The sequence below is a fragment of the Colletes latitarsis genome, chromosome 1 (assembly GCF_051014445.1).
Source record: "Colletes latitarsis isolate SP2378_abdomen chromosome 1, iyColLati1, whole genome shotgun sequence".
In the NCBI taxonomy this organism is placed as follows: domain Eukaryota; kingdom Metazoa; phylum Arthropoda; class Insecta; order Hymenoptera; family Colletidae; genus Colletes; species Colletes latitarsis.
The window spans coordinates 45777117-45803403 of record NC_135134.1 but is presented as its reverse complement, the minus strand read 5'-3'; the positions used below and the strand labels follow the sequence as shown (position 1 = coordinate 45803403).

The 26287-nt window shown below is 41.7% G+C and overlaps 1 protein-coding gene and 1 long non-coding RNA gene across 5 annotated transcripts in view; one reads left to right on the top strand and one right to left on the bottom strand.

Annotated features, from left to right (window-relative positions):
* The window catches only part of LOC143344744 (uncharacterized), a 462587-nt gene that overhangs the window by 14751 nt on the left and 421549 nt on the right, over nt 1–26287 (top strand). The gene's annotated exons all lie outside the window — the stretch shown is intronic.
* Nucleotides 1–26287, bottom strand: part of Fhos (Formin homology 2 domain containing) — a 272839-nt gene that overhangs the window by 26248 nt on the left and 220304 nt on the right. For 2 of the 4 annotated variants that reach the window (XM_076770966.1, XM_076770975.1), the window contains 10 exons: nt 21618–22131; nt 19647–19909; nt 18226–18357; nt 17451–17787; nt 15667–16297; nt 8213–8374; nt 7368–7550; nt 5539–5658; nt 2620–2754; nt 1301–1443 (listed from right to left, as the gene is read on the bottom strand). In XM_076770966.1, coding sequence (XP_076627081.1) covers nt 1301–1443; nt 2620–2754; nt 5539–5658; nt 7368–7550; nt 8213–8374; nt 15667–16297; nt 17451–17787; nt 18226–18357; nt 19647–19909; nt 21618–22131 — 2620 coding nt within the window. The remainder of the gene's footprint in view (nt 1–1300; nt 1444–2619; nt 2755–5538; nt 5659–7367; nt 7551–8212; nt 8375–15666; nt 16298–17450; nt 17788–18225; nt 18358–19646; nt 19910–21617; nt 22132–26287) is intronic. The other 2 variants (XM_076770992.1, XM_076770985.1) reach the window with 1 other exon arrangement.

The following is a 26287-nucleotide window of genomic DNA, read 5'->3' as shown; positions in this document are numbered from 1 at the left end:
TCGTTGACGTTGAACTGTAAATACGATTAAACGGGTCGTAACGCATGTTCGGGCGAACAAAGGGCCTCGCAACGCGAAATGGGCAACGTTAACGATGACCGAAACGGGTCGGAGTAATTCTGAGAACGCCACTACTAATTGCTGATTGAATATTCGATTCTTATCGCAACCGTTCAGGAGGAATTCCCGTTGGAAACATGGAGGGGAAAAATTATTCATTCCTACTGGGTTTTCTATGAATTTTAGGCCGATATACGACCAACTACTAAAGCTAGCTGGATACTTATTGGTATTTTCGAAGGTTTCAATTTAATTCAGATTATGTCTCAGCAGGATACGTCATACGCAAGCGTTAATTTTCGTTGCTACGTTTTAAAAAATAAATGTAAAATAATTGTAAAAGAACTTTTTTAAGACTTATGATGCAGAAACGTAGGAGACAGGTTCAATGGCCGCTAATATGCGGGTCAGGACAGTTCTGATTTAAGAGTCGATGAACCATGCTCGGGTAAAGATAACTTCGAGTGAGATGTTTACGATCCTTTTCGACTCAGAGTTGGTGTTAATGTTCCACCGATTATTATACTCGATATTTTCTCTAACATGGTGTCTTTTGCACTTTGTAATATGAAAAACGTGTTTCACCAATTCTATTCTTCTCTTTGCTCTCTGAGGTAAAATATTACGAACGGGACGCCTTTATGCTAGGTTGCTCAAAGAAATATATCATAAACAGACGAAAGATTCAAGATTAATATTTTTCAGACGATCTATCGTGTAATAGATCCAGTCCAGATATTTATCTCATTACTTCTTACTCACCTTTCGAGATAAATTCACGTCATAATTCCGGAGGAGAAAAACTTGAGTAAGAAAAAGAAGAAGCAAAATATCGCCCGATATGGCTGACTTAGATAAGAACTGGTTAGCAGTGGGGGAGTAAGGCTTCGAGCTCCGAGTATAAACGGGATAAGGTGAAATAAAATAGAAAAAAAAAAAAATGAAAGAAGAAAAAAAAGTTAAAGGGACCGAGCAGGAAGCCGAACCCAAGGAAGGAAGAAATAAGCTTTCGGTAATTAATGGTGGTGCCATTTGGAGCGGCGCCAGTTTTCGTCGGTGGAAAAAAGTCTGTCGCGAGTTTATCGAACATTGCTCGGATCCTCCGAATTTCGCGGTCGAAACTTCGCCGGGAAGAAACTTCTCCGGAGTCCACGGACGACGAGCAGAAACGGAAAGCGTCGTCCGCGCGGATTGGTCGCAATTTCACGTCGGAACAGATACGATTTCAACTGGTACTTACTTGACTTTCATCATCGTCGAGCCGTCGTGTTTCGCGATGAGCTTCAAATGGTCCCAGGACGCCTTGCACTCGCTCTCCAGTTTCCCGATGTTGGACGCCAGCTCGTCGAAGTCGATTTTCGAGGCCCTCGTCACCGCACCGATCTAAACCAAATGCACGTCGCCCCCCCCGACAAAATTATTTCCCGTCAACTCTGCACGACGAGTATCTCTCGTACATATCTCTGATTCGAGGCACGGATACTCTATATCCACGTTTAGTGTTTCTAAGTCTGGACTTTCCAATCAAGAAATAGTCGATGAAAGTTATTTCATTTTTTATTTTCAACTTATATTTGTGTATTTATCGATAGAAGCAAGTTGACGTTTTAATTGGCGTGATCGATGTAACGAGATGGTGAATTGGTATTTAATATTGATGCAAAGAATGATACTAAAATTATTGAATTTTGACAGATTTATATTTCAATACTTTCTTCAATTATGAATTATTAAAAATAAAATATTAGCTATATAATTTTCTTTAAAAATAGTTTCTGTTACGAAGCTGAAAGCAATTAATTGAAGATCGTGACGAGAAATTCTCAAAGGAGAAAATTCGAAAGAAATCGTATTCGACTGTCATATTCGTAATAATAAATTGAAAATTATTCGCACGCCTCAAGCAATTTTTCCAATATCTTTAAATGTAAATATACTTGTGGCAAGTATATAAATAAGGTTATAAGTAACAGTAAATATCTTTCTATATTTAACGTTGATGCAAAGAATGATACTAAAACTATTGAATTTTGACAGATTTATATTTCAATATTTTCTTCAATTATAGATAACTAAAAACGAAATATTAGCTATATAATTTTCTTCAAAAATAGTTTCTGTTACAAAGCTGACAGGAACGAATCAAAGATCGCGACGAGACCCCAGAAAATATAAACATAATTTTCATCAAACGACAAAAATAGTTCCCGTTACGAAGCATAGCTGCAATTAATTAAAGATCGCGGCGAGAAGTTCCCAAAGTAGAAAATTCGAAAGAAATCGTATTGGACCGTCGTGCTCGCGGGCGATAAATTGAAAATTATTCGCACGCGGATTCGCGGTCCCCAATTACACGGCGGCTCGATTTAGCCGCGCGTTGGACACAATTTCACGGGAACGGCGTTCGCAACAGAACCCACCCCGAAGAAGTTGCCCGGAACGAGAAGGAACTTCTGGTCGCGATCCTCGCAAATGCAGCCTCGGTTATTCCGTCTTGCGAGCGCCAGCGAAACTAAAGTTTTATCCATTCGGTTCGACGCGAAGTATGCTCCATCTCACCTCCGAATAGAGATCCGTAGAATCCGGAAACTTCTCCATCACCATGTGGCAAAGGTGATGAAGCAGCGAGTGCTTGTGAACCGTATCCTTCACTTCAGGTACTTTGGCGAGGTATTCCAGCTGAAAGCCCTTCACCTGAAAAAGGCCGAGGACGTGTCAGCGTCACGCGACCCGCCCCCCTCCCCCTCCCACCGTGGGCTAACTTCTACGTTTCACAGTCTCGACCTTTCGGTTGGACGCTTCCGGCCACTTTCCCGCGTAACATAATTGTCGCGAAAACCCGGAATCGATATCCCTGGGCTCTTACAAGTCGACGAGGATGGCATTCCGAATGGCGTCGATTCTCATCGTTCGAAACTTTTCCCATGCTTTTATTCGTCGGAACCGGACGTGGGCGTTGCTCGCGATCAATTTTCTTGTACATCGTTAACAGATCCCTCCGATTTATTTGACGATACGAAACGTTGACGTCATTCCCCATTCCGTGTCTGGCGATTTTTGTAATGACCAGAAGAATTATGTTTTGTTCTTGTTTTACTTTCGAATTGTTAACCCATTCTTTGCCAACCACTCGTGGTACCTTAACACTTTGCCACGTCATCCATATATGGGTGACAAGATGTTTTACTACGGAACTAAAACAATTGCGTGATTTCGTATATGGTCTCGACACGGAAATTATTAAACGATTTCATACACCGTATTTTATATAATTGAATAAAATTGATTGCTTGTAGTGACTAGAAGAATTATGTTTTGTTCTTGTTTTACTTTCGAATTGTCAACCCATTCTTTGCCAACCACTCGTGGTACCTTAACACTTTGCCACGTCATCCATATATGGGTGACAGGTTTTTTCACTATAGAACTAAGACAATTAATTCTCAGATTGAAATGTTAGAGGAAATAAATTTGAATAGGATTCATGAATTTTAGCTAGGTTACGAAAATAGGTGCAGAGATAAATTTTAATTTATATAGTGGTTCGGTAGTGAACGTGTTAAATATGTTATAAGGACTTTTGAATTTGCAAACCTTGTATGGTCACTTATTTATGGCAAAATATGTGTGCTAATCAAGAGATAACAGAACTTAGAGATAAACAATAACACTCGAAACAGAAATGACAATGATCATATAATTTAGGCCTGACAGTGAATGGGTGAATTTCGATAAAATTTTGCCCAAGTAATGGAGAATTTTAGCGTGTTTCTTCTTGTTCGTTTATTCGAACGTCGCAAACGCTGCACGCGGTTCTTCCATTGGAAATGCCCGAGTGAAAATATTCAACGAAACGTTTAACGACTGGAATAGGAAATTTCTTTCGACCCCTAGACACTTTTTGCTAATTTCCTGCGAGACACGAGGAACGAGGCGAGCTCGCGTCAGCTGCGAACTCCACGGCTACGCGAGTTCGATAAATGACCGTGACGTGTAAAAACACAGCGAACCACGCCGCGAAAGATAGATAAGAAACGATTAGTCGTACGGTCTTAAAGAAACGTTGCAGTTAATATATTCAACCGGAAACGAACGATGACGAATAGAAAGAGATCGTCCCGCGTCGAATCAGAATCTCGAACTAGCACGAATATTCGTGCGAATATACCATTTGTGTGCTGTATGTTGCGTGTCCAGTTGCTTTGGACACGAAAACAACGACTCTGGTTACGTTCCATACGGTTAAAAGTCTCTGGTTTGTTTTAACGATAGTTTTCCATAGAAAATTGTGAGATTTACGGAATTTATACAGATTCAGGCATCTTTTTAAAAGAGTCGAAAGAAGTTATTACGGTCGATTAAAACAGAGAAATGGTATTTCTATACTCTACTGAAAATAAAAATAAATAGTGTTATATTTCGTATGCACGAATATTAATTTACATGCACGCGAAGTTGAAGTACAACATGATCACGCTACGCTCGAGAAACGCTATCTAATGTTAATATTAGGTCGTCCCACATGTTCGTGCCAAGTTTCGTACTACAACAGCAATATTTCAAACATATCGTGTAATTTTATGAAAAACGATAAACTACTTCTTGTTTGACAACGCCATGAAATTGATTTATTTATTAAAATGTGGTTCGATGCTGTTCCTTAAAATCTTAACATTTTCAAATTATATACCCATTGGTTAGCCTGGAGATTGTTATTCTCCAATTATTAACCCTTTGAAACACAATGATATTATTGTTTGTAGGACAAAATACATAAGCGGAGAATGTAAAAGAAAGATATGTTCACTTGGATATTTACTATCTATTTCGTAAGTGTGTTTAAGTTAGTAGTAAAAAACGTTGAGTGGTTTAGGTTTGGTTTTATCATATGCAAACAAAATTATCCTCAAGTACGATCAAGAAAATTTCGTTCCGTAAATCTTTTTCGTTCAGTGGTAATCTCATAACTCCAACTTTTTTACAATATCTATTCATTTCAAATTTCTGCGAATTTTATTTGTTCTCTACCGAGTTACAAATGTTGTCCTCGTCGATTTAAGAATGTCGAACGAACCGATGGGACGATCTAGTAAAAACGCGAATAGTTTTTTTAATCGAGCTATATGGTATAAAACGAGTCGCGTGTCCAGCTTCTTGGAGCACAACAAACGATCGGAATCGTGCACGGCGAACCATAGACGGGATCCACGAGCGTGAAGGTGCAAACTGCACCGCCTACGGACATTGCATCGTTATCGGACAAAAGGTACGCGATAGGCCGAACGGTTTCTGTTTTCGGAAACGTGGCAGCCAGCCAAGCGAATCGCCTGGACCGACGTTCGTCCCTTTTTTTCACTTCGTATCATCGGCTAACGGTTACACGAAAATTATCGACGCCGATGGATATCGATTCCGCGCGGCCGGTGACTCCTACGGACGGATTAAGCGGATATCATTTGGCTGGCATTCAATACCTACCTCATTTCCGTTGAGGAATATCCCGATCGAAAGGAGCGTGCTCAAAATCCCACGGAACGTTTTATTCACTCGCAGGGTCTCCATTCCCTGCTTCAGATCCATCAAAGGGTCCGCAATTTCCTGGAGTCACAAAGATGGTTCGCGATTATTTCTATCGGGCCGCGTTCGTTTTCGCGGATTCGTTAAATCTCAAAGCACCCCGCGAATCCTTCGACGTTACCCTTTTCACGAGGCCGCCGTATATACGTATTTAAAAAATCAATTATTTCTCTATTTGGTCGCTCAACCACGATTATGTTTTTGCAACAGATTACACGATATAACCATTGATAATATGCGCAGTTTGACGTGAGACACATTTTAAAGAAATCGAAATAGAACAAGATGACCGTCTCTAAAAGTAATAATTCAATGTTTCATTGTAGACAATTCCAAATTAAAATTCAGAAAATTGATAGACACTGATAATATGTTGTAGTTTTGCCATTTTAAAGATATAGAATAAGATAAGCGTCTCGAAAATTTATAGTACAATTTTTTATTGTAGAAAATTCTGAATTAAAATTCAGAAAATCGATAGTCACTGATAACATGTGCAGTTTGAAATAAAATAAGATAATCGTCACCAAAACCAATAATTGAATTTTTCATTCTAGACAATTCTGAAATAAAATTAGCAAGATCTGGGACTCGATTATTTGTCCCATTTCGTACCTTTTTCGTACGATTTAAAAAAAAATTCCTGTCCTATTTCTCACAAAATTTTCAAAAGCGTAATACATCGTATCATTTTACTAGAAATACTTTGGAATCTTCCGTGCAAGAACAGAGTCGTACGTGTTTATCGAATCAATCGAGCGATTCGTGCTTGAAGCCGATAGTTAGGCGAGAATACACCCAAGGATGAATTCAGACGTCGTAACTCCGATACGTAGATACGAAAATTCCCGGCTCCGCGGTAAAAGTGTTTCACATCCTCGAGTTAGGCGCCAGTTCGCGAAGGAAGTGATGCACGTTCGTTCGCAGCACGATCGTGTATCGGAATTCGCCGTATTCCCAGCGAAGAAATCGCGCGATTATGCGGGGAACGTTCCCCGCGACTTCCTTCCTCGCATACCTGGCGTTTCTCCTCGTCGTGGCCACGACTATCTCCGCGGAATTCGAGACGAGATTCGTGAGAAATAACGGGCCAATTCGATCGCCATTACGCGCATTGGTATGCGACGACGCTTAATAGAATTTGCATGCGAAATGACATGCGGGCTTCTCACGCGGAACTGCATTTACAGGCACGTCGTTGTTTCGTTTTGCAAGGAAAACTAATATCGAAAAGGATTTCACCTTCATTTTAGTTTCGTTAGCGTGATTATTCTTACACTTGAATATTTCAAATACGCCCAATGATCTACTCGGGACCTTCCAAACGACTCTTCTTTAAATAAATATTCGTGCTTGCGATTCTTTTATTGCTTCTTTTCTCTATCGAGGCATTCAAGACTGCACTGGTATCTTTAAACAAAATTTTCCGTCCATTTGTTGGTCAGTTTTGGGTTAGGTCTGGCTAGAAACTCGTAATATTGTGGTAGTAGTGTGAGACTATCGTTTGTTTCGAAAAATTCTTTAAACAAAATACGTACAACAACGAAACTCGGTATACTTAAGTTTTATTCGATTTGCTTATTCGTGCTTACGATTCTTTTATAGCTTCTTTTCTTTAAACGAAATACGTACGATAACGAAACTCGCCATATTTAATTATTTATCCGATTTACTTATATTACGATATCTGCTGAACGCGAGTAGTTTATAGCCGTTTCGTGGCGACTCACCTTCTCCGAATTCTCAAAGTCCAGCTTAAACGCCCAAAGTTTCAGCCTGGCGGGTAACTCCGAGATGGAGGCCAAAGTTAGAAGAAACTGCTCGGCCGATCCCAAAGGTAGGTCAGGATTGGCGGCCTGCGCCTCTTGTATCCTCGACCTCTCCTCCTCGGTCGGCAGCATCGTCAATAGTTTCTATCGCGAGGGGAACCGGGGGGGCAAGGGAAAGGAACGAACGAAGAAAAGAAAACGAACAAGAAAATTAGAGAAATCAGGAAAAACCGCGAAAACATAGCGTACGCGGGTTTCAACAGAACCTTTGGGCTAATCGTGAACCAAGAATCGCGACTCGTCGCTGACACGCCATCGATTAGGATTCAAAACGAAACTGGGATCGTGATGTAAATTCCGTATCGGGAGAAAATTGAGAAAGAAGTGGATAGATGTCAGAGATATTCGTCGACTTCGAAAACCAATGTGATAGCATTTTTATTAAAAAGGCAATTCGTGCACCAAATAATTCCAGAGGTGTGCAAATACTTTAATTCTCAAATAACAAATAAATATTGCCTGTCTATTAACGAGAAGGATTACCTGTTTATTTCTCAATTATTAAAAATGATCGAAGTCACGCCAGATTGAGTCTGGCCAAAGAATTGTTTTATATTTCGCGAATATTTGCACACCCCCAGTCGATAAATAATCTTGTATTTGTCTGTTAATGTTACTAAAATACAACGAAACTAAGAACCTTCGAAAGGACAAAAAATTCAAGTAAAATTCGATTATCACATGAGAAAATACTGATTAATCAGAGATCCTGTACAGGATTTAGGTAAAATAAATGGAATTCTTACCTCGATACCCTCCCTGTTCATAATGGTCGCGTCCATTTTCAAGATCGCGGTCTTAATCGATCTCGGTGGCGGTAATTTCGTCATTCCGATGTTGATGGCGTTCGATCTTTTATGGTCCAGCACGATGATCTCTTTGTTCTTGTTCATCTCTTGCTGCTTCTGCTCGACGAGAGAAAAAGAACAAGCACGCTTAGACGGTGACCGAGAATTCGCGGACGCTGGCTAACTTAAAAGTGTTTCCATAAATATTGCGACACTCAAAATCGTGAATTTAATCAGGAACGAACACCGTGCACGAATGATTTCCAAACGAAAAGCACGATCGACCGTCGAAATCGCATGTATATTTAACCGCGTATGAAATATTCATATTCCAAACTGACGGAAAACGCAAATACAGAGAGACGAAAAACACCGGTAATGTATTGGCTATTTTTACGGGCCAATCGGCAGAAAGTAATATTACTATTGGCGATGCGAGTTTAGCAAAGTTCGATAACGAATGATGCACACGGCAACGGTGCACGATGCTAACGCAAACAATGCAACGAATAAACAGAAGCGTGAAGGGGGGAAAGAGATATTGGAGAGGCAAGTGAATTAAAAAGTAAATACATCCAAGTTAGTTAGTCAGTGTACTTGTTGGAAACGTGAAAGTATTAGTGGTGTAGGTTGTTACGAAAATATTAATAGATGCGTTCCGTGCAAGCAGGTTCGTTTTAATTATTAGGTCGAATAAAATAGCTTCGATTCTTTGCGTATTAATAGCAAGCGCAACAAACGACAGAAAAACGTTTAAAACGAGTGCAAGCTGATTCGGGATTAGAGAAATACGTCGTTAAATGAAGTTAAGAAATTAGGACTCACCTCCTGTAAAATTCCAGCATGCCATTTCGTTCATTTTTCGTGCGAGCACCAAGAATATTGCAAATAATACAAGAAAAAATTAGTCGTATTGCATTAAACCACCATCACCACCACCCATCCACTATTCGCCGTATTATTATTCGCGATCGTTATCACGGGATATCGTTACAGTTACGGATCGTATTAATTTACGCAGTGTTATTGTTAAAGTTACTTCGTTAGACTAACGGAGCCTATTATACCAAGATTGTAATCGTTCGTGTGTATGATCTCCGGTGAAATCTCTGTAGGAAACGCGCGGTTAAAATAATATAATACGAAGATAAAGGGTAACACGAGACTCCAAACTCCCACTTTAAACAGTTTTTCCTAGCAATTCCGAATTCGTAGTTCTCCGACGAGAATTTTCTTTCGAACTTGCAGCATACGCCAACCTCGAAGCTTCGCGATACGAACGAAATTAAAAAACACCCTCGTACCGTCCTCCCACAAAATTTTAATAAGGATTCCACCGGATCTTTTCATTCCCGATTAGTAGGTCATTTTTTATAGAAATTCAAGATAATAATGTGATTAAAAAAAAAAAAAGAGAATATCATCTCTTCTCTGAAGCTTTAATGAGGACTTCGTGCCGTCACAGTATTTTTATACCGACTTCATAAATAATGTAACAGTATCTTCCTCGTCGACGAACAGGAAAAATCTCTCATTAGTCAGATCCGTGGTTCATATGAATTCTATTTACCCAAAGCAATTTCGATTGGCGTTCGTAACGCTCCCGAATGTAAATGCATTTTCTCCTTTATCCGCAAATCGACGTTTACTCTTTCATAAACATGAAACTGGGAATATCAATCGTCTTAAAGATTATCGGGTAACGATAAGTCGTGGCTTGAGGAAGATCCGTAGCCCCAAAGAAACAGAATCTCCTATGTTTTCCAATATCTTCGTTCTACGACTAATTAAATCGCTCGAAGGCGGTCAATATTTGCTGTAACCGATATTTACGCAACAAAATCCAAGTACATCGAGTCTCGTTAAATTTACAGAGGGATCAACGAAAATAGAAAAAAAAAAAAAATGGCCAACAACGTCCCAGTGATTTCTTTCCTCTTTCTGTCCCGCCTCGTTCGCTTGCTCCAATTTCACTCCAAAGCACTCGGTGTTCCGTAATTTTCCCGATTCACGCCGTCTCTTTTTTCCTTCGCCCTTCTTTCTCCCTTTTTCTCGCGAAAGTCTTGTCGGACTCTTTGCCAGGCATTAATTATTATCGGACTCCGGTGTAAATGTAAAAGTTCAAAGGACGAGCAGGCAAAAAGCATCGCGCCGAAGACGAGGCGGAAGAGGCAGAAGCCGAGACACGGAGCACAGTAAAGAAAAAAACGCGACTCGAGAGAAAAGACAATACCAGTGTCATAAGTTGGGACAGTGATTCTTAACCACCGCGTCGAGGAACATCCACCGCTTTGAAAATAGCTACTCCGTGCTACGAATGTTGAATTTATTTTCCACAGTTTTTAATTCTTCGTATTATGTCTAAAAATATATTTTAAACCAGTAAAGAACAGAATTTTCTTTCTGTAAATTTCTTTAAATGGAAAATATGGTTTAATTCTTAATTAACTCTATTTACTTTGAACTCTGTTTCGGTTATTATTATTTGCACGAAATTTGAAGTTAAAACCCGAGTAACAACGAAGGATTTTCGTTCGACGAGGCAACAAAATTGAGTCGCGTAGCGCCACGTTTATCTCGTTTACAAGGACTTTTTGACCTCTCGCGTTGCGTCGGCGTGTCCATCGGCTCGTGACGATTTAAAACGCGGAGCAAGAACGGGCAAAGCCGATAAAACTGGCATGTAATTACGGGTAGTAATTAGCGACAGGCCGACCGTTCGCGTGGAATCTCTGAACGCGGTCGGCGACGATCGTCGAAGAATTTCCACCGGTTTTCACCAACCGAGGGAAAACGCGTGTTACCCGGAGACGACGTGGCATTATCCGATATCCCCGCCACGGAGAAATTAATGTGCGTGAGATGTGAGCCACTCCGCCGCGTGGAAAAACGTGATTCTATTCGGACCATCAACGCTATCGTTCGCTACGCGAGAAGAAACCAACCGTCGGATTTCTCGGCCTATTAAATCGTACGTAGTCCAGGTGAGAAATATTCCACGCGTATCCGGCGATATTATTTCGCGACTCTTGCGTGGCGTTACCGTGATTTTATTTCTTATTTTCAATTCGAAAATTCCATCGCGACTATTTGCTAAAATAGAAGTACCTACGGTGGAAATTTTCTGCGGGGAAAGATTAATTGAAACACATAGAGGATGTGCGCGAACACGCGTGGAAATGCTATTTCTATATGCCACGGGATATTGCTGGCCTTACGAGCACGCTTTTCCTGCGAATTTCTATTTGCCGGAAAATTTACTCGATACGTCTGCGATTCAACGCTAGCGCGAGACAGAATTGCGTGAGACGAAATAGGAAATACGTATGCCCGTTTCCGTTCCACGAGCGAAATTTATTCAATGGAATTCGATAATGCAAAGCCCGGGGAAAACGACATCTCGTTAGGAAAATTCGCGAATTTAAGAAATTGCCGAGTACGCGGCTCGCGTAATTTTAATGGCCGGCTCATTCAATTTCAAGCTTGTTTTCTAACGAGCTCTTTTTCGTGTCGCGAGATTTTAATAAAGGAGATAAATATCACCAACGTCTCCAGCGATACATTTACTCTGGGCAATTTTTTATTCCAGACATTGGAAGATTTTTTACGCAGAACGCTGTTACTTGTTCTTGCGATGGTCAAGTTTCATATCACACGCTTCTTTTTTAATTTCGATCTTGTCTGATAAGACTAATTAAGAAAAAATTCCTTTAAGGCTTCAGTGAGAAGGAATAAAAATGTGATTATATTCGAGTAAAATGACAGTATATTTTCTTCGATGAAAATATAATTATGCTAAAACGTATCGTTTTAGATTTAAGGGTGCCCTCGCCAACAAATTGTTTTCAAGACCAACAGTTTCTTTTGCTTCAAGGACTATCAAAAGAGAAGCAAATTCCATTATCCAAACTTTTTAACGATATCTACGGGAAGTGTTTTCAATTAAGACATTCCACGTTTAACGAGTAAAATCGCTCGAGAGCCTCGCCGACTGTGCAAGAGACAAAAAGTCTCTTCCTTATACCCGAGCCCTATAAAACAACGCGAAAGAGAATCGAAAGAACAACGGGAAGGAAAAGGTAGCGGAATAACGGAGGAAACTTAAATCCTTTGAGCTCGTTGACATTCGTAGCTGACCAACGGCGTAATATTTTCTGTTTTCTTCGCGACGCGAAGAAAGAAGAACGGAAGCCCCAGCAGCTGCGGGGCTTTTCGCGATTTAAAGAACTCCAACCCCCAAGAAACTTCGTCGTCCCCTTTGACAATGCGCAAACAATCGCGCGATTCGAGCGAATATTAAACGTGGCGAATATTTTAATAAACTTAACAGGAAGTTCCGCGGGAAGCCGTAAAATCAAACGCGCGAATAAGGGTCGGGGATCGACGGCCATCGGGGGCCAGAGCGACGCGAGGGATTTTTATCCTCTTAAGCTTTGGTAAACGTTTCTCTTTGCCCCTCGAACGGGAAAGGTTCTTAGAATCGAGATTCCTCAGCCCCGCAAAGCGATCCCGGGGCGTTCTGTTATTGTATACGCAATCGAAAATAAAGCCGTTTAAGGGCAAAGCGGTTTAAGGGGCGCGCAACCCCCTCGCGAACAGGACGGATTAAACGTGTAATCCGCGTCAAAGGCATCGGGGGAGTTGGAACGAAGCCTCGAGTCGTGTTCGAGTGACGGCTCTTATGTTTATGCGACTGTAAATGGTAGCAATGAATATCCCTGGCCTTCTGTAACAACTCTGATCTAATCCTATTACGAATATGTGTCAAGTGGGGGTCGCTGAGCAGGGTGAAATTTCGATAACGTGCATTTTATTTTTTAATTTCAAACCCCCGACGAATTATGTGGTATATTGTATTAGAAAATAGTTTAAGACGCGCAAGAGCCACCCCTTTTTACAGTTGGACAGCGAACGCGTTGAAGCGTCTCGACGCCAGTTCGAACGCTGTCCACTGCCCTGTGATTTAAGCGCGCGAAGAAAAAAGGAAGTCGAGGTCCGTCGAGCCTTTAATTCCTTCCGTTATCGTCGAAACACGTTCGAAAGAGTGCAGGGAAAAGGAAACGGGAGGCGGAGGCTCGTATTTAATGCAATTTCCAGCACTCCATTTCGGCCAGAGTTCTCCTGCAGTGTGTTTAATGCTCCACTCCGCGGCTGGTATCCTTTATTTAAAAATATCTCGAGAGGAACCTCCCCCCCCTGGCCAACCGAATCCTCGACATCGGGCTAACGAGACAATAATTACTGGCGCGCGAACGGAAAAAACATTCCCCAGCAATTGGATAACGGGTCCGGCGAGAATTTCGGCAAATGTTTGCTAATTAGAGGGGTGGATTACCATTGAACGAATTTCTCACGAGCTCGAACAAAAGGGTAGCACAAATTATTGTGGCGAGAATAGAAAATGTTTTCTGGCTCGACCGTTCGGAAACTCCGTCCGCGAAACTTTCCATCGATGTTTTAATATTAATAAAATTGCAAGAAAGTATCTGGCGAACTTTTCAATGGTTTATCGAATAAACGAAACATCGTATGTCATACTTTTTATTTAGTTTTTTTTTGTATCTTCAAAAGATTCCGGAAATTGAAACAATTTTCAGACAGAATATAATGCATTAACCCTTTGAGGTCCTAGATATTTCGCAGTTCAACTATTTCCTCATTTCAGCAGCGAAAATCCAATTTACAGCACTTAATATACGTGAAAAAAGTAACGTACAGAAATATATTTTACCCATATTTATAATTTACAAATTAATTTTTGACATATTTCTCTTTTCTTGTGAATATGGAATCTTCCGTTGAAAAGTAAAATAACAATGTGATATAAATACGAATCGTCCTAATTTTGTTTTAATCCTAATATGCCACGGATGTTGATGAAATAACGATCAGCATTCAATCACAGTATCGAGAGAAGATAGATGTAACTCAGAATATGACCTATATCAGATAGATGACCTCAAAAGATTAGAGTCTATTACTGATGATGAATTTAACGCAACTGGTATGTCACGATCCAAGTATTATAATGTATACTAAAATATTAAAAAGATATTGGACTATTGGGAGTACAGTGTAAACAAATTTTCTACCACAGAATGCAATCAAACGATCGAATTGCAAAGCTTCGTTACAAAAACGATCCATCTTTATTTACAAAGAAGTTCAGTTACACGGCTTTGGGAGCTTCGCGACGAAAGTTTTAATCGCCTCGCGCTACGATTAATTAATTTTGTCCACGAGAATAATTCCCCAAACAATAGAAGATACAGAACGAGTCGAAATAAATCATTCCTGCCACAGCCAACGGTCATCCTTTGGGCTTCGTCGCAAGAAGAGGACTCTGTGAGAACACTAGGGGAAGATAACGATTTCCTTGACCTCCAGGTTCGAAGGTTTCATCCCCTTTAAGCGCACGACAACCTCCTCAACCAGCTTTGCGTATTCTGGATTGTGGGTACCCGCGACCAGCGGAATTTCAGCTCGATGAAAAGCAGACGTAAGGCAGAGCATTCGCTCTTTGGAGCGAGTTTAACGAATCAAGAGATGACTGACGTCGTCGTTTGTTGTGGTCCACCAAAGAGAGAAGAAACAAAGAAACGCCTAAGATTCATGGGGGCAGCTGTGCAGCGTTGACCTTTTGCTCGAAATTCCCTTGGGGTAATTAAATTCCCTGTCGGGGCAATGGATTTTGAGAAACCGCGAGAGCCAGAGGGATAAGTGGTTTTGCATCGACGCGACGGGAAACCGGAAACTCGGCCATGTCGCGTGGATTGTTCCCTTGGTTACGAACGCGAAAGTTACGGGGGGGATCGAGGCTCTCGAAAAGCAATTATTTTTTGTTACCAGAAAGGGATTTAGAATTCGGCGATAGAGCGGCCCTGGAGCCACGGGTTCGATCGTGAATAGTCAACGGATTTAACGTTCCCTTTGAATCATTTTGCCGCGACGAGGGATCAAGTGGCCAGCTTTTGCCACCCCCCGCGAAATCAAAACGGCACGGTGGAGTTTTATTTAAACAATTCCCAACGGGAATGATAACTGTTACGGATTTTAAATCGAGTAGAAATATTTACGTTTTCAATTCTTTCGTCTTTTAAAATGTACTAAATAAGATCACTTGTAAATTAACGAAATCCAGCGAGGTCGTATTTAAAATATAAAGCACAGGATTCCCCCGATAAAAGTGAAAGCCTCGTATTCGAGTTTATAAAAATGATAAGTTTCTAATAGTAAAGAGAAAGAGGAACCGACGTGACGTAGACAGAGTGTTACTTTTGGCTCGATAAGTCGCGAGACATCCACCGACGAATCGTACAGAGTCACGGATTTCATCGTCGCGCGAATATTAATGAATAACCAAACCTCTGACCAAGAGGATGCACCCAGAGGACAGAACAAGGACTGCTCACCTTGGTGATGAGATCCTTGGCGCGGCTCTCGAACAGATGCTCGAGCTTTTGCGTGTCAACAGGTACCGGCGATAGCTCGTCCCATATCATCTTGTTTTTATCGAGCCTCGACAGTATGATGGGATCGTCCCTGACCTCCTTCCAGAACAGCTTCACCGTCTTCTTGCTTTTCTTCGTGAACGTCGGTGGCGGACTCTTTGGCGTGTTGCTGGCGTCGGTGGAGGTTGGCGATCTCGGGGACTTGAAATTCATGCCGAACAGGGGCGGAGGGGCCTGAGGAAGCGGCGGTGGCAGCCTCGCCCCCAGGGGCGGCGGTGGTGGGGCACGAACACCACCAGGAGGTGGCACCATGGGTGGCGGGGGCGGTGGAACCCCGTTGGTCACGTTCACGGGACCGAGAACGTCGACCTCGTCGTCGGAATTCAGATCGGTGAAGTCGAGGTCGCAGAGGGCCAGCGGTCTCTTCAGTTTCTTAATCAACTCCTCCCAGTGTAGCTCGTTTTCCGATTTCTTCGTCTCCTGCAGCTTGGGCAGGTTGTCGCCGGTGGGCGACTTCAAAACGTCCGCCTTCGATTTTGATTTCGCGAGACCCTCCTTCGCTTTGGAGATCAGACCGCTCATGTCACCTATCCTGTAAACGCGGAAGTCGAGGGCTGTAGACACGTTCGAGCGTCCATTCGAGACTCTTGACCCTTTGATTACGAAGGGCGTACATACAGAGTGTTTAGCCACCGTTTGAAAATTGGACCAGTTTTAGGGGGTTTTTTTCATTTTATGGTGTCAAGGAAGAATATTTCCAACATTGTTAGAATTTCTACTTATTCTTCATCAAAATACGCGTCGTTTGCATTTTGAAACATTGAAATTCTCCAATCCATTCCAGAGTTACAATCTTTTAAACAAACGCACGAAAGGGGAATCATTCATTTATGGTCAGACAATATATTTTCGGTAAGGAATTTTTTTCTCAAAAGTGCGTAGCATTTCGAGGGTATGTCTATTCACGAAAAATGATTATAATTAACCCCTGCAACTAAAAACAATTTTTTCAGAATGATTTGAAATTTTTTAATTTCGCCGAATAATTTTCGGGTCGGTATGGGGCTTTAAACGTTAATAACTTTTTAACGAAGCCTCAATCAACAAATTGATATTCTTGATTTTCGTCTTATTTTGGTTTCTAGAATACCCCATTATATTTTTCCCCAGAGGTGGTCGAACACCCTGTATACGACCTTGCAAGTCTATCAATATAGACGTATTATATTACTTATTATTATAGATAGTATACGAATGAATTTGCAAAAAAGTATGAGATATTCCCTGAAAAATAACGTAAATACGCGAAATTGATAGACCCTATCCTATCCTATATGGTAACACAAAACTGTAAAACCTTTTTCCAATTAGAATAACCTTCGAAAAAATCGCTGGCTAGTAATAGCTGCATAAATACAATATCCATTTACGAGATTGAACCACGAAAATTTAATTAAAATTTGATAGAATCTGCCAGAAAATTCATAAGCGAACGGCCTGGGATAATATCACGTGCTCGGCGCAAGATAGGAAATGGACTCGTTGGCAGAATCTCATCGAGTAACAAAATCGATTCTTTCACCGAGCCGACCGTGCCCGCATCGACGACCGATTTCCCGTCACGATTTACATATCGAACCCTGGAATCGTATTTAATTGCTCAACAACAATGGACACCAGTGTCTCGCAATCTCGGCCCCCTTAACAGGCTCGAATCTCGTTCACGCGTCGCACGACTGAATTACCTGGAGACCTTCTCCTCGACCGGGCTGCTCGGTATAAGATTTTGAGCCACCAGCTTTTGTGTGAGATCCTTGACGGTTCCTTCCCTCTTCAGCTGTAAAACCACTCGACGATCCTCATCCTCGTCGGTGTGATTGCCCTCGTCGCACTCGACACCCTCGTCCGGGCTCTTGCCGTACCACGGCTTCTTCTCCTCGGAGTCAAGTTTGTTCGCTGCGTTCATCAGGGGCGTCAAGTCCTTCCTGCTGTTCGTCCTGGACAGCTTATTCGAGGGCGAGTCCGCGTTTCTTTCGTACGACGTGCCGTTCGTGTACCGCACGCCGTTCGTCGGGAAAGGACCTTCGCAACGCCAATTCGTACATTTAAATCCCGCGGACAATCGCTCGTCACGTACGAGCCCAATTCAACTACTTGAAATTTGAACAAATCGGAGACAAAGTATCCGTCCATTCGATCTACTCTCATTTATCAACCGATTAGAGAAATTTCAAATGCCCGATTAAAAGGCGTTCTCCAAATTTTTGAAATTTTCACAGTACCGTGTGAATAGATAGTTTAGATTTAAGAAAACAATGAATTCGTATTTTCAGAAAATTACATTACGCAAGGTTCTACTAATTACCGTTCTAATCATATTATAATATTTTGAAAATAAAAATGACAGAGGTCTAAGGTACCCAGTTAAATTCTTTCTATCGATTAATCGTCGTTGAGAGTGAAATTTCTATTATTTCCGTGTTCACCGTAAATAGCGAAAATTAAACATCGATTACTAACTTTCCTGATCGTCCGAATGGCCCACGGATGCTCGCATATTCGCCGTGGCCTCTTGTTGCTCCCTGATGAAGCTTCTCTGTCTCTCCGCTCGTTCCCTTCGACGTCTTAACGCCGGTGTCACGCCAACGTCCACTGAAAGCCCCAATAAATCACTGCGTTTCTCAACTGTTCGCCGCTGTTACACACGCCCCCGATCATTTTCTGCATCAACCTATAATTTACTATTTACCGAACGAGCCGCTTATACCGTACGGTCGTTTACGTTCCCAACGGATTCGCGCAGGTTCGAGCCTTTCCGTTTGATTTATGGCTCTTGACGTACGGATCGACGCGCCAACGACAGTTCCAATAAATTCGCGTGTCGTTTCTTCGCGATAAAAAAAAAGCTACGCCGGATCAATTACTTCGTCGTCCGTTCCTTCGACGTAAAACTGACCGAAATTAATGCCAGTAGGATGCACGAGTAGAAATACAAATAAAAGATTCTATAAACATAGTCGAATAAACGCTTGAAAAAAAGCTATGAAAAATGTGAGGATCACAAGTCGACGATATTCGTGTAATTGTGTTTATGCGCGGTGTATTTACTACTTGACATCCTCGAAAGTGATAGATGCAGCTACCATTAATCTCTTGCTATTTCTACACCGTTTCAAAATGCTGGTCATACGTGTCAATAAAATACTGACACCGTTGGGAAATAGATGGTCGTGTTTACAATTTAAAATCGTCGCAGACGATCCATGTCGATTCTATTGGTACCAACTTCAAACATGGATAGACAGCAGAGGACTAATTTTAAATAATTAACCAACACTAACGGTAACGATAGTTTCACAATAAAATTACGTCTCAGAAAAGTACTCTTCATTCTGGACTACTAGTTAAACTTTCGAATACGGTTTGTCACGCAGAATCGAAGACTCTGAAACGCGGTGCGATAAAAAATTTCAATCAACTCACGCAGCAGGAAGCTTGTATTCGAACGCAAGCACGAACCATCGTCAGATCAGTTTGCTCGTGTTTCTTTTAAGTAAGCACATTTATCTGTTACACCCACTGTGCTCGTCCGAAATCGTTGCGTTTTCCGCGACGTTACGTCCTCGAGCGCGGTCCCCTCTTAGCGAAACTGCGCTTTTCGCGCGCTGCGTCCGCAACGAAACGCACCGGGGGACTGAAAACCGCAAGGTCTCGCTCCCGAGAGAGGGACGATCCGTTAACGCGGAAATCGTCGCTCGTGGGCGTCCAAGTTCGTATTCACCGCGCGGTCGAATCGTTAACGAGCAGATTTGTGGCGATTGCATCGGCGACAGACACGCGCCAGCGAGCGCGTACGCGAGCGAATAAAAACCGAAAGCGAAATTTCTTTATCGCGGGAACGAGGAAGAAGAATCGACAGCCAGGCGTTCTTTTTTTTTTACCTTTGTTCTCCTTGTAGCTGCCGTTCAGTTGAACCTCGCCCAGATGACCTTGCGAGCTTTGGGAACTGCTGGACTCGTCGTCGTCGTCCGGCAAACTCGAATTAAGCGTGTTGTTCAGGGAGTTTAGACCCAACGAGTGATTTAGCCGCGGACTTAGGCGGGCATTCAAGGACATCGACAACGGGGACGTGCCCGTCGAGTGTCTGCGGGATTTTCGTCGCTCATGCGAATCCACCAGGGACTTCCGGTTCCGCAGCGTCTTCCTGCGGCACAAGGGCAAGCGTTCCCGGTGAACTGTTTGCGGAAGTGATTACAGGCTTTTCGTAGTGGATCTAGCAGTTCTGTCCACTGGATTCACGATAAGTTCGCTTTACAATTCTACGACCCGGATTGGATACGATCATGTTTTGGTGGTTCGAGAATATTGCACCATGCGTGGATACTCGGCAGGTGGAACGCAGAATGTTAAAAATTAAGAAAACTATTGCTGAAGTAGCATTTTAACCTTGATCGTACAAATTGAAATATCTGCGGACACTGTAAGTGCATATGTAGACAGTAATGTTATTTTAATTATTTCATAACTCGATCGTACATAAAATTATTGTGTGTACCGACTATAGACTTTCCAGTTGCAATTTTTCGAAATTTTTATTATTGCACTTTGTTCTCCTCAAAGTACTCGTTAATTTTTATTTCACATATTTTCTTGTCAGATTGGTGTAAATGCCTCAAAAATCAACCGTTAAGATGGACATCTTGTAAAGTGTCGAAATAAATGACAAAATAAATATAGAAGACAGCATAAATAGTAATAGATTATATGTTCATTGGATAGGGGATGAAGTGCCCTTTAAAATGAGCGTTTGTGAGAGTCGATAGCTTTATTAGTTCCGGAGATATTGCGATTTTAGTTTCAAGTCGATGCGGTGGCTAGTTTCGGAGATAGAAGGGTTCGAAGCGTTTGTTGACGTCGCGGGGTGAATGAACTTACTACGGCCTTGTCAAGGTCGTCGGCCGCACGTGATCGTAGTACGCACTACGTGACTCGCGTGCGAGACAAAGAGGTACGACGCGACGCGTTAGACGGAGACAGAGATAGTCGAATTAAAAAAATTACCTTTTACATGAATTACGATATCTCAAAAACGGAAAGTCGGATCGCCAAAAACCAAAAACCATTTTAAAGAGGAAGGTTTACCGCTGCTAACGATGGCTCAATAATTAATAAAACACTAATAGTTTCGGAACTGCACGCGTCTAAAGTTTTATGATTTTTAATGCGCGTTAATAAGCTTTTCCCAGACGGAGAGTGGAATTTTAAAAATTACCTTTTACATAAATTACGATATCTCAAAAACGGAAAGTCGGATCGACATAATCCAAAAACCATTTTAACGAGGAAGGTTTACCGCTTGTAACAGTGGTTTAATTATGGATAAAATACAGTAACTTCGGAACTGCACGCGTCTAAAGTTTTAATACCTTCAATACACGTTATTGGACAGTCTATTAAAATAACACAGCCATGTAAGTATATTTGAACAATATATAACAATGATTTCAAAGCCAGGCATATCTGTTCCCACAACAAAGAACAATTCCATCGTATTACTGTGCACCTATCACTCTTGTTTCATTATTCAAAATTAAATAACGCTTTAAATAACGCTTTTCGAAATTGCACATCTTCCGTTATAAAATCTTTACACTGATCAAAATTACCCCCCAAAACCTCCAATCTCTCCAAAAGTTGAAATATTCCTCTAACGTTCCCTAAATAAAAGTATTCGAGTCCTCTCAATTATGGCGGAGACTCGAAGCGCGAAAATTCCCTTCCCTTTAAGCATTCCTTCGCCGAGTATCATCGACGCGATACAATATTCCGTAAATCGTCGAACCGCGCGAGTAGGCGAGCGCATCGCGAAGATTTTCATCCGCGTAAAGAACGACACCGCCGAAAATCGATACCTGATGTTATCGTCGAGCTGACGGATAGGAGATCCCCTGTCGTTCCCGTCCTCGTGGTGAAGCACGGCCTCGTAGATCTGGAACTGTCTGAGCAGATCGAGGTCGGTGCCCTGCTTCGACATGTACCTCTGAATGATGCCCTCGATCCCCTGCTCCTCCAAACAGTCCACCTGGTCGTAGTAAGTGTCCTGATCCGGTATGCCATTCAGACACTTGTTGACCAACGTCGTGGCATAAATTAGAAGCTCCGTGTCCGCGGCATCGTAATCCTTCAGGAGCTTCATCACGTTGGTCCAGGGTATCATGCCCCTGGACGTGTCCACGGACCTCACCGCCCTGACCAACAGCAGACTGTTCGTCTCTACGTATTCGACGAACACCAGCAGCAGCTTCAGGGCGGTCTTCACCACCAGACGAAACCGGCTGGCTATCAGTGTGTATAACCACTGAACTGTCTGACCGTGTTCCATCACCCCATTCATACCATCCACGTAGAGCATCACCTGACCGAGAGCTGTTTGAACAGAAACAGAAGACTCTGAATTGATCCGGCCGGACGTTTCGTGTTTGCACGATGTCTATCGCACTTAAATGGGAGTAGGGATGTGTTCTCTGTAGAAATTTGGTTGTTCGACGGATTGCGTTATTGTACGGAATGTTTTTCTAGGGAATTTGGACAAGGCATACAGAACTAGAAGTAGGTCGATTCGAGTTGGTACATACTACGCGTTAAATTGTCCGAAATAATTGTCAGAGCTCGTATAATGTTTTCTTTGCCCCGTCTGTCCGTATTGTCACTAATTTGAAACCATTAATTAAATTTTGACGAGAGGAATATGTGGGACTGCTTAAAGTACAGCCTGCGAAGGTACCATACAGAGATTAGACAGAGAATTTAGTTTTAAATTGCAGTCGTAAATATTTACGATAACCTTATAGTAGAATTTCATTCAATCTGAATCATCTTTAGCTTGACATAATTTCTCCACTACCAGAACTAGAGGTAAGATCGTTTCGAATTAATTTAATATTAAATTCAATCCATCGAATAATTTCTGGCGCGTGGACCGAAGGAAATGGTCGAATTAGAGTTTCGGTGATTTTTAAAATCCTAAATATTTTGAAATTGCATTTTCACAGAATGCTCTCGACTCGGTGAACCTTATTACGTCCGAAATTACTTGACAAATGAAACAAAGGGACGGTTGAACAATCCTAATGTTCACGTGGCGGCTAACACTCCGCGCGAGTTAAATACACACGCGCAGAGAAACGCTTCAACAATTTCACATGAATCATAACCGTGATGGTCCCTTTGTCTTCCCGAACAACGGAATATCCCCTCGCGCCGCAACTTTTTTCGGCAAAAACACCGGGTAAAAAAGCGTCGCTACGCTGACAGTCAACGCAAATACTCAATGAGAAGCTTTTGTCGCGTTCTCCGTTGGAGTTGGCACCGCCAGGGTAAAATCCATCAATCCTCCGGACCCGGTTCAGATCTACTTTGGTCATTTTTTTTTTTTTTGTTCGAAGCGCGCTGCGTTCGGATTGATTTTTTTCGGTCCATCTGCGAGGACGAATTTCGTGGCCAACATTTGACACGAAGCTTAACGCGATCCGTTCGGATTCGGAGATCAATCCACGCGTCAAATCTCGCGTCTCGTTCGCCAGAAAATTCCGAAAATTTAATGAGACGGTGCTGTCAACGAAAGATGCAACGTGACGCGAAAATATTCTACTATTCACTAATTGCGAAGATGTTCCAAGTCTCTCGAAACGGAAGAATTACGATTCTTTTACTAAATTTCCTATAATTGTGATTGATACAAATTTCGTGCAAGTAAAAAGAAGAATTTTAATTTCTATAAATTACACAGCGAAAGAGAATGCAATTACAAGTATTGTCAAGTGTAAACCTGTCTCCTTACTCGAAACCAGCTGAATTACGCAACAACGATTATTCGCGAACAAATTATCAACACGTAGAACGAACGTAACGCCAGCGTGTCAAAAGTTATAATTTACTTGGTGTGTAGGTACAAGTTCTAATTGAGCTCCAGGCATAGCTATACGACAATTAATTATCGAGCCACAGTGGATTAACCAGTTCTCAAGCAAATGTGTACAAGTAGACGCGCGGGTAATCGTGGTAAACAGCCCTTATCGCCGATAAAGCATTATTTACCGTTGAGCAGGTGTTTGCAGCTCTTTCGTTTACGTTCTCGTTCCTTGTCTCGAGTGTAGTGCTCCACTTTGTCATAAAACTCTCATAAATAATCGGAACGGTCCTCTTTCCCTTAGAAGCTTTCCCTCTTTTGTAGAAACGGTTCTTCACGCAGTCGAAATAAACAATTTCTAACCCCTTATTTTTATCGTAATAAAGAAATATATTCTTTCGTTTATAGAGATATGTTTAAATGCATTCTTCTGAAATAAAACGTGAACGAGAAGAATCCTCTCTTAGGCAGAGAATTTTATTAAAATGGAATCGCAATATCAGGACACCGGTTCAGAAATCGATAGTGGACGTCTGCTTAAAACATACAAACGAGCCCTATTTCCATAAAATAGAAGACTCGATTTTCTACCACATATTTATGTCTCTACGTGTCGCCATTATATATCGACATTTCGTGTCTATGCAGTGAAAATATTGCCGTTCCAAGAAATAAGTATCTCCGGTCGGAGGGAATAATGGCTATTCTAATTTCCATCGATAACTACGAATCGATCGTGGGTCCGATCAGTCGAGAATTCAAGTCGAAAATGGCTTTCGTTCCATCGATACTTTTCTCTTCCATTATCACCGAACGTTCCAGAAGCCTGGGAAACTTCCGTGCACGATTGTAAGCATTACTTTGAAAAGCACACGATATCTAAAGAACAGATACAACTTCGAGAAGAATACACAAGTATATTTACGTAAATTCACGGAGATGATATCCCCGCTTCGCTTTTAATTGCTACAAATCGATATCTGGAAAGATGGAGTCCGCTCGTGAATCCGTTAAAAATTTCAGATTCTGTTCCACCATTTTGAAGCACAATTAAAAATTCACATTATACATTTACTTTATTATGCTTCCAAATATTAATTTCTTTCTCTCTGGCAATGTGGTAATATAATTGCTGCAATTACGTCGAGGAAAACTGTTCTGTGAATTGCATTTATTAAGAACCACAAAGGTAGAAATTATAACGAAAACGTAATAGAAATTTGTAGAATGTTTTTACTTTGAAATTGAATTTGTCATAATGGAATGGAAAGCTATTTGTCTCTTTGTTACATTTTAAATTTAATTGGTATTAATTTAATCTACTTAAAACTACGGACGATATTGAAATAGCAAACAATGTATGCAGCTGCAGGATGAAGTACACGTGACTTGGAACCTTGGTACATGACACCGACGTTCACGGAAACGTGGGACCAGATAATAACGAGGTACGCGATGGGGGAGTCACCGGTCTAGTTAGTCTCGGTATTGACGACCCCGACCTCGTAGAACTAGATAATGACATCTCTTGACTCGTGGAATTCGATGAGTAAAACGTCACACTCTCCGGACACGATACTTACGAGTCGAGTACCGTAGATCGTGACTCTGAGAATCCAGATCTTGAATCTGAGAGATTTCTCGTAGGTCGCAAGATATACCAGATGCCCGAAGATCACTATGAATTGATTCTCTGAGACAATAGAAAATCATCTACGTTTCCTGATCGTATTTTCCCATTAATCTTCGCAAAAAGTAAATTAACGTTCGAGTATCTTTGCAGTATTCGAAATACAAGCGTTCGAAGTTGAGATCGTTAGCATACAAGACGCGCCAGGAATTAAAAGATCCAGGACCAAGCGTTAGCACACTATATTAATAGTTCCTCAAATCTGATTTCGCTTCGATTACGTTTTCGCGAGTCCAGGATCGCCAGTATCGAGTTCGCAGAGTCAAATGCTGCTCGAATTGCACTAGGACATTGCTATTAAGTCTTAGCACAATGGACTCGTCAGTATCATGACCCTCGATAGCGATCTCTTGGGTTTCACGAGTCCTAGTTTCCCATTATCAGGTCCAGCGAGTTTCATACCACTGCCTGTTAAGTTGCACGAATCTCTGGTTGACAATACCGCGGTTTACAGGTCAAGAGTTTTCATTACCGGGGGACATTGAATCGCTAATTTGCACTCATTAGTAACGTATTTAACGTTACCACGGTAACCAGTGTGGTGTCTTGGGTCGTTGGTGTTACCACACATATTTTAAAACATTGAGTTCATAAATAAAACGTAGAAACTTTGGGAGTTGCGATGTTTCTTCTTTAAATCGAAGATGTCGGATAATAACAAATAAAAAAAACTTTTGAAACAATGTCCAGAAATAATCTTCTACCCTAGAAAGAAATCTGTACCTAGACGATCAAAACTCGCACTAATTACGACTGTGTCGCAAAAAAATTGAAACAAAAATTCACTACGAGATCTCGAGCAGTCGTATAAAATTTAATGAGCTCTGGACCAGAGGTGCCAGAAAGGCACCGAAGGTGCTCTCTCACACTATGTCAGATCACGCGTACGTAAGCTCGTGGAGTTTCGGAAACCCGACAAAGGCAAAATGACGCATGCCCTCTCTCTTGATTCTCCGAAGTTGCCCGAAGTAAGTTCGGACCGT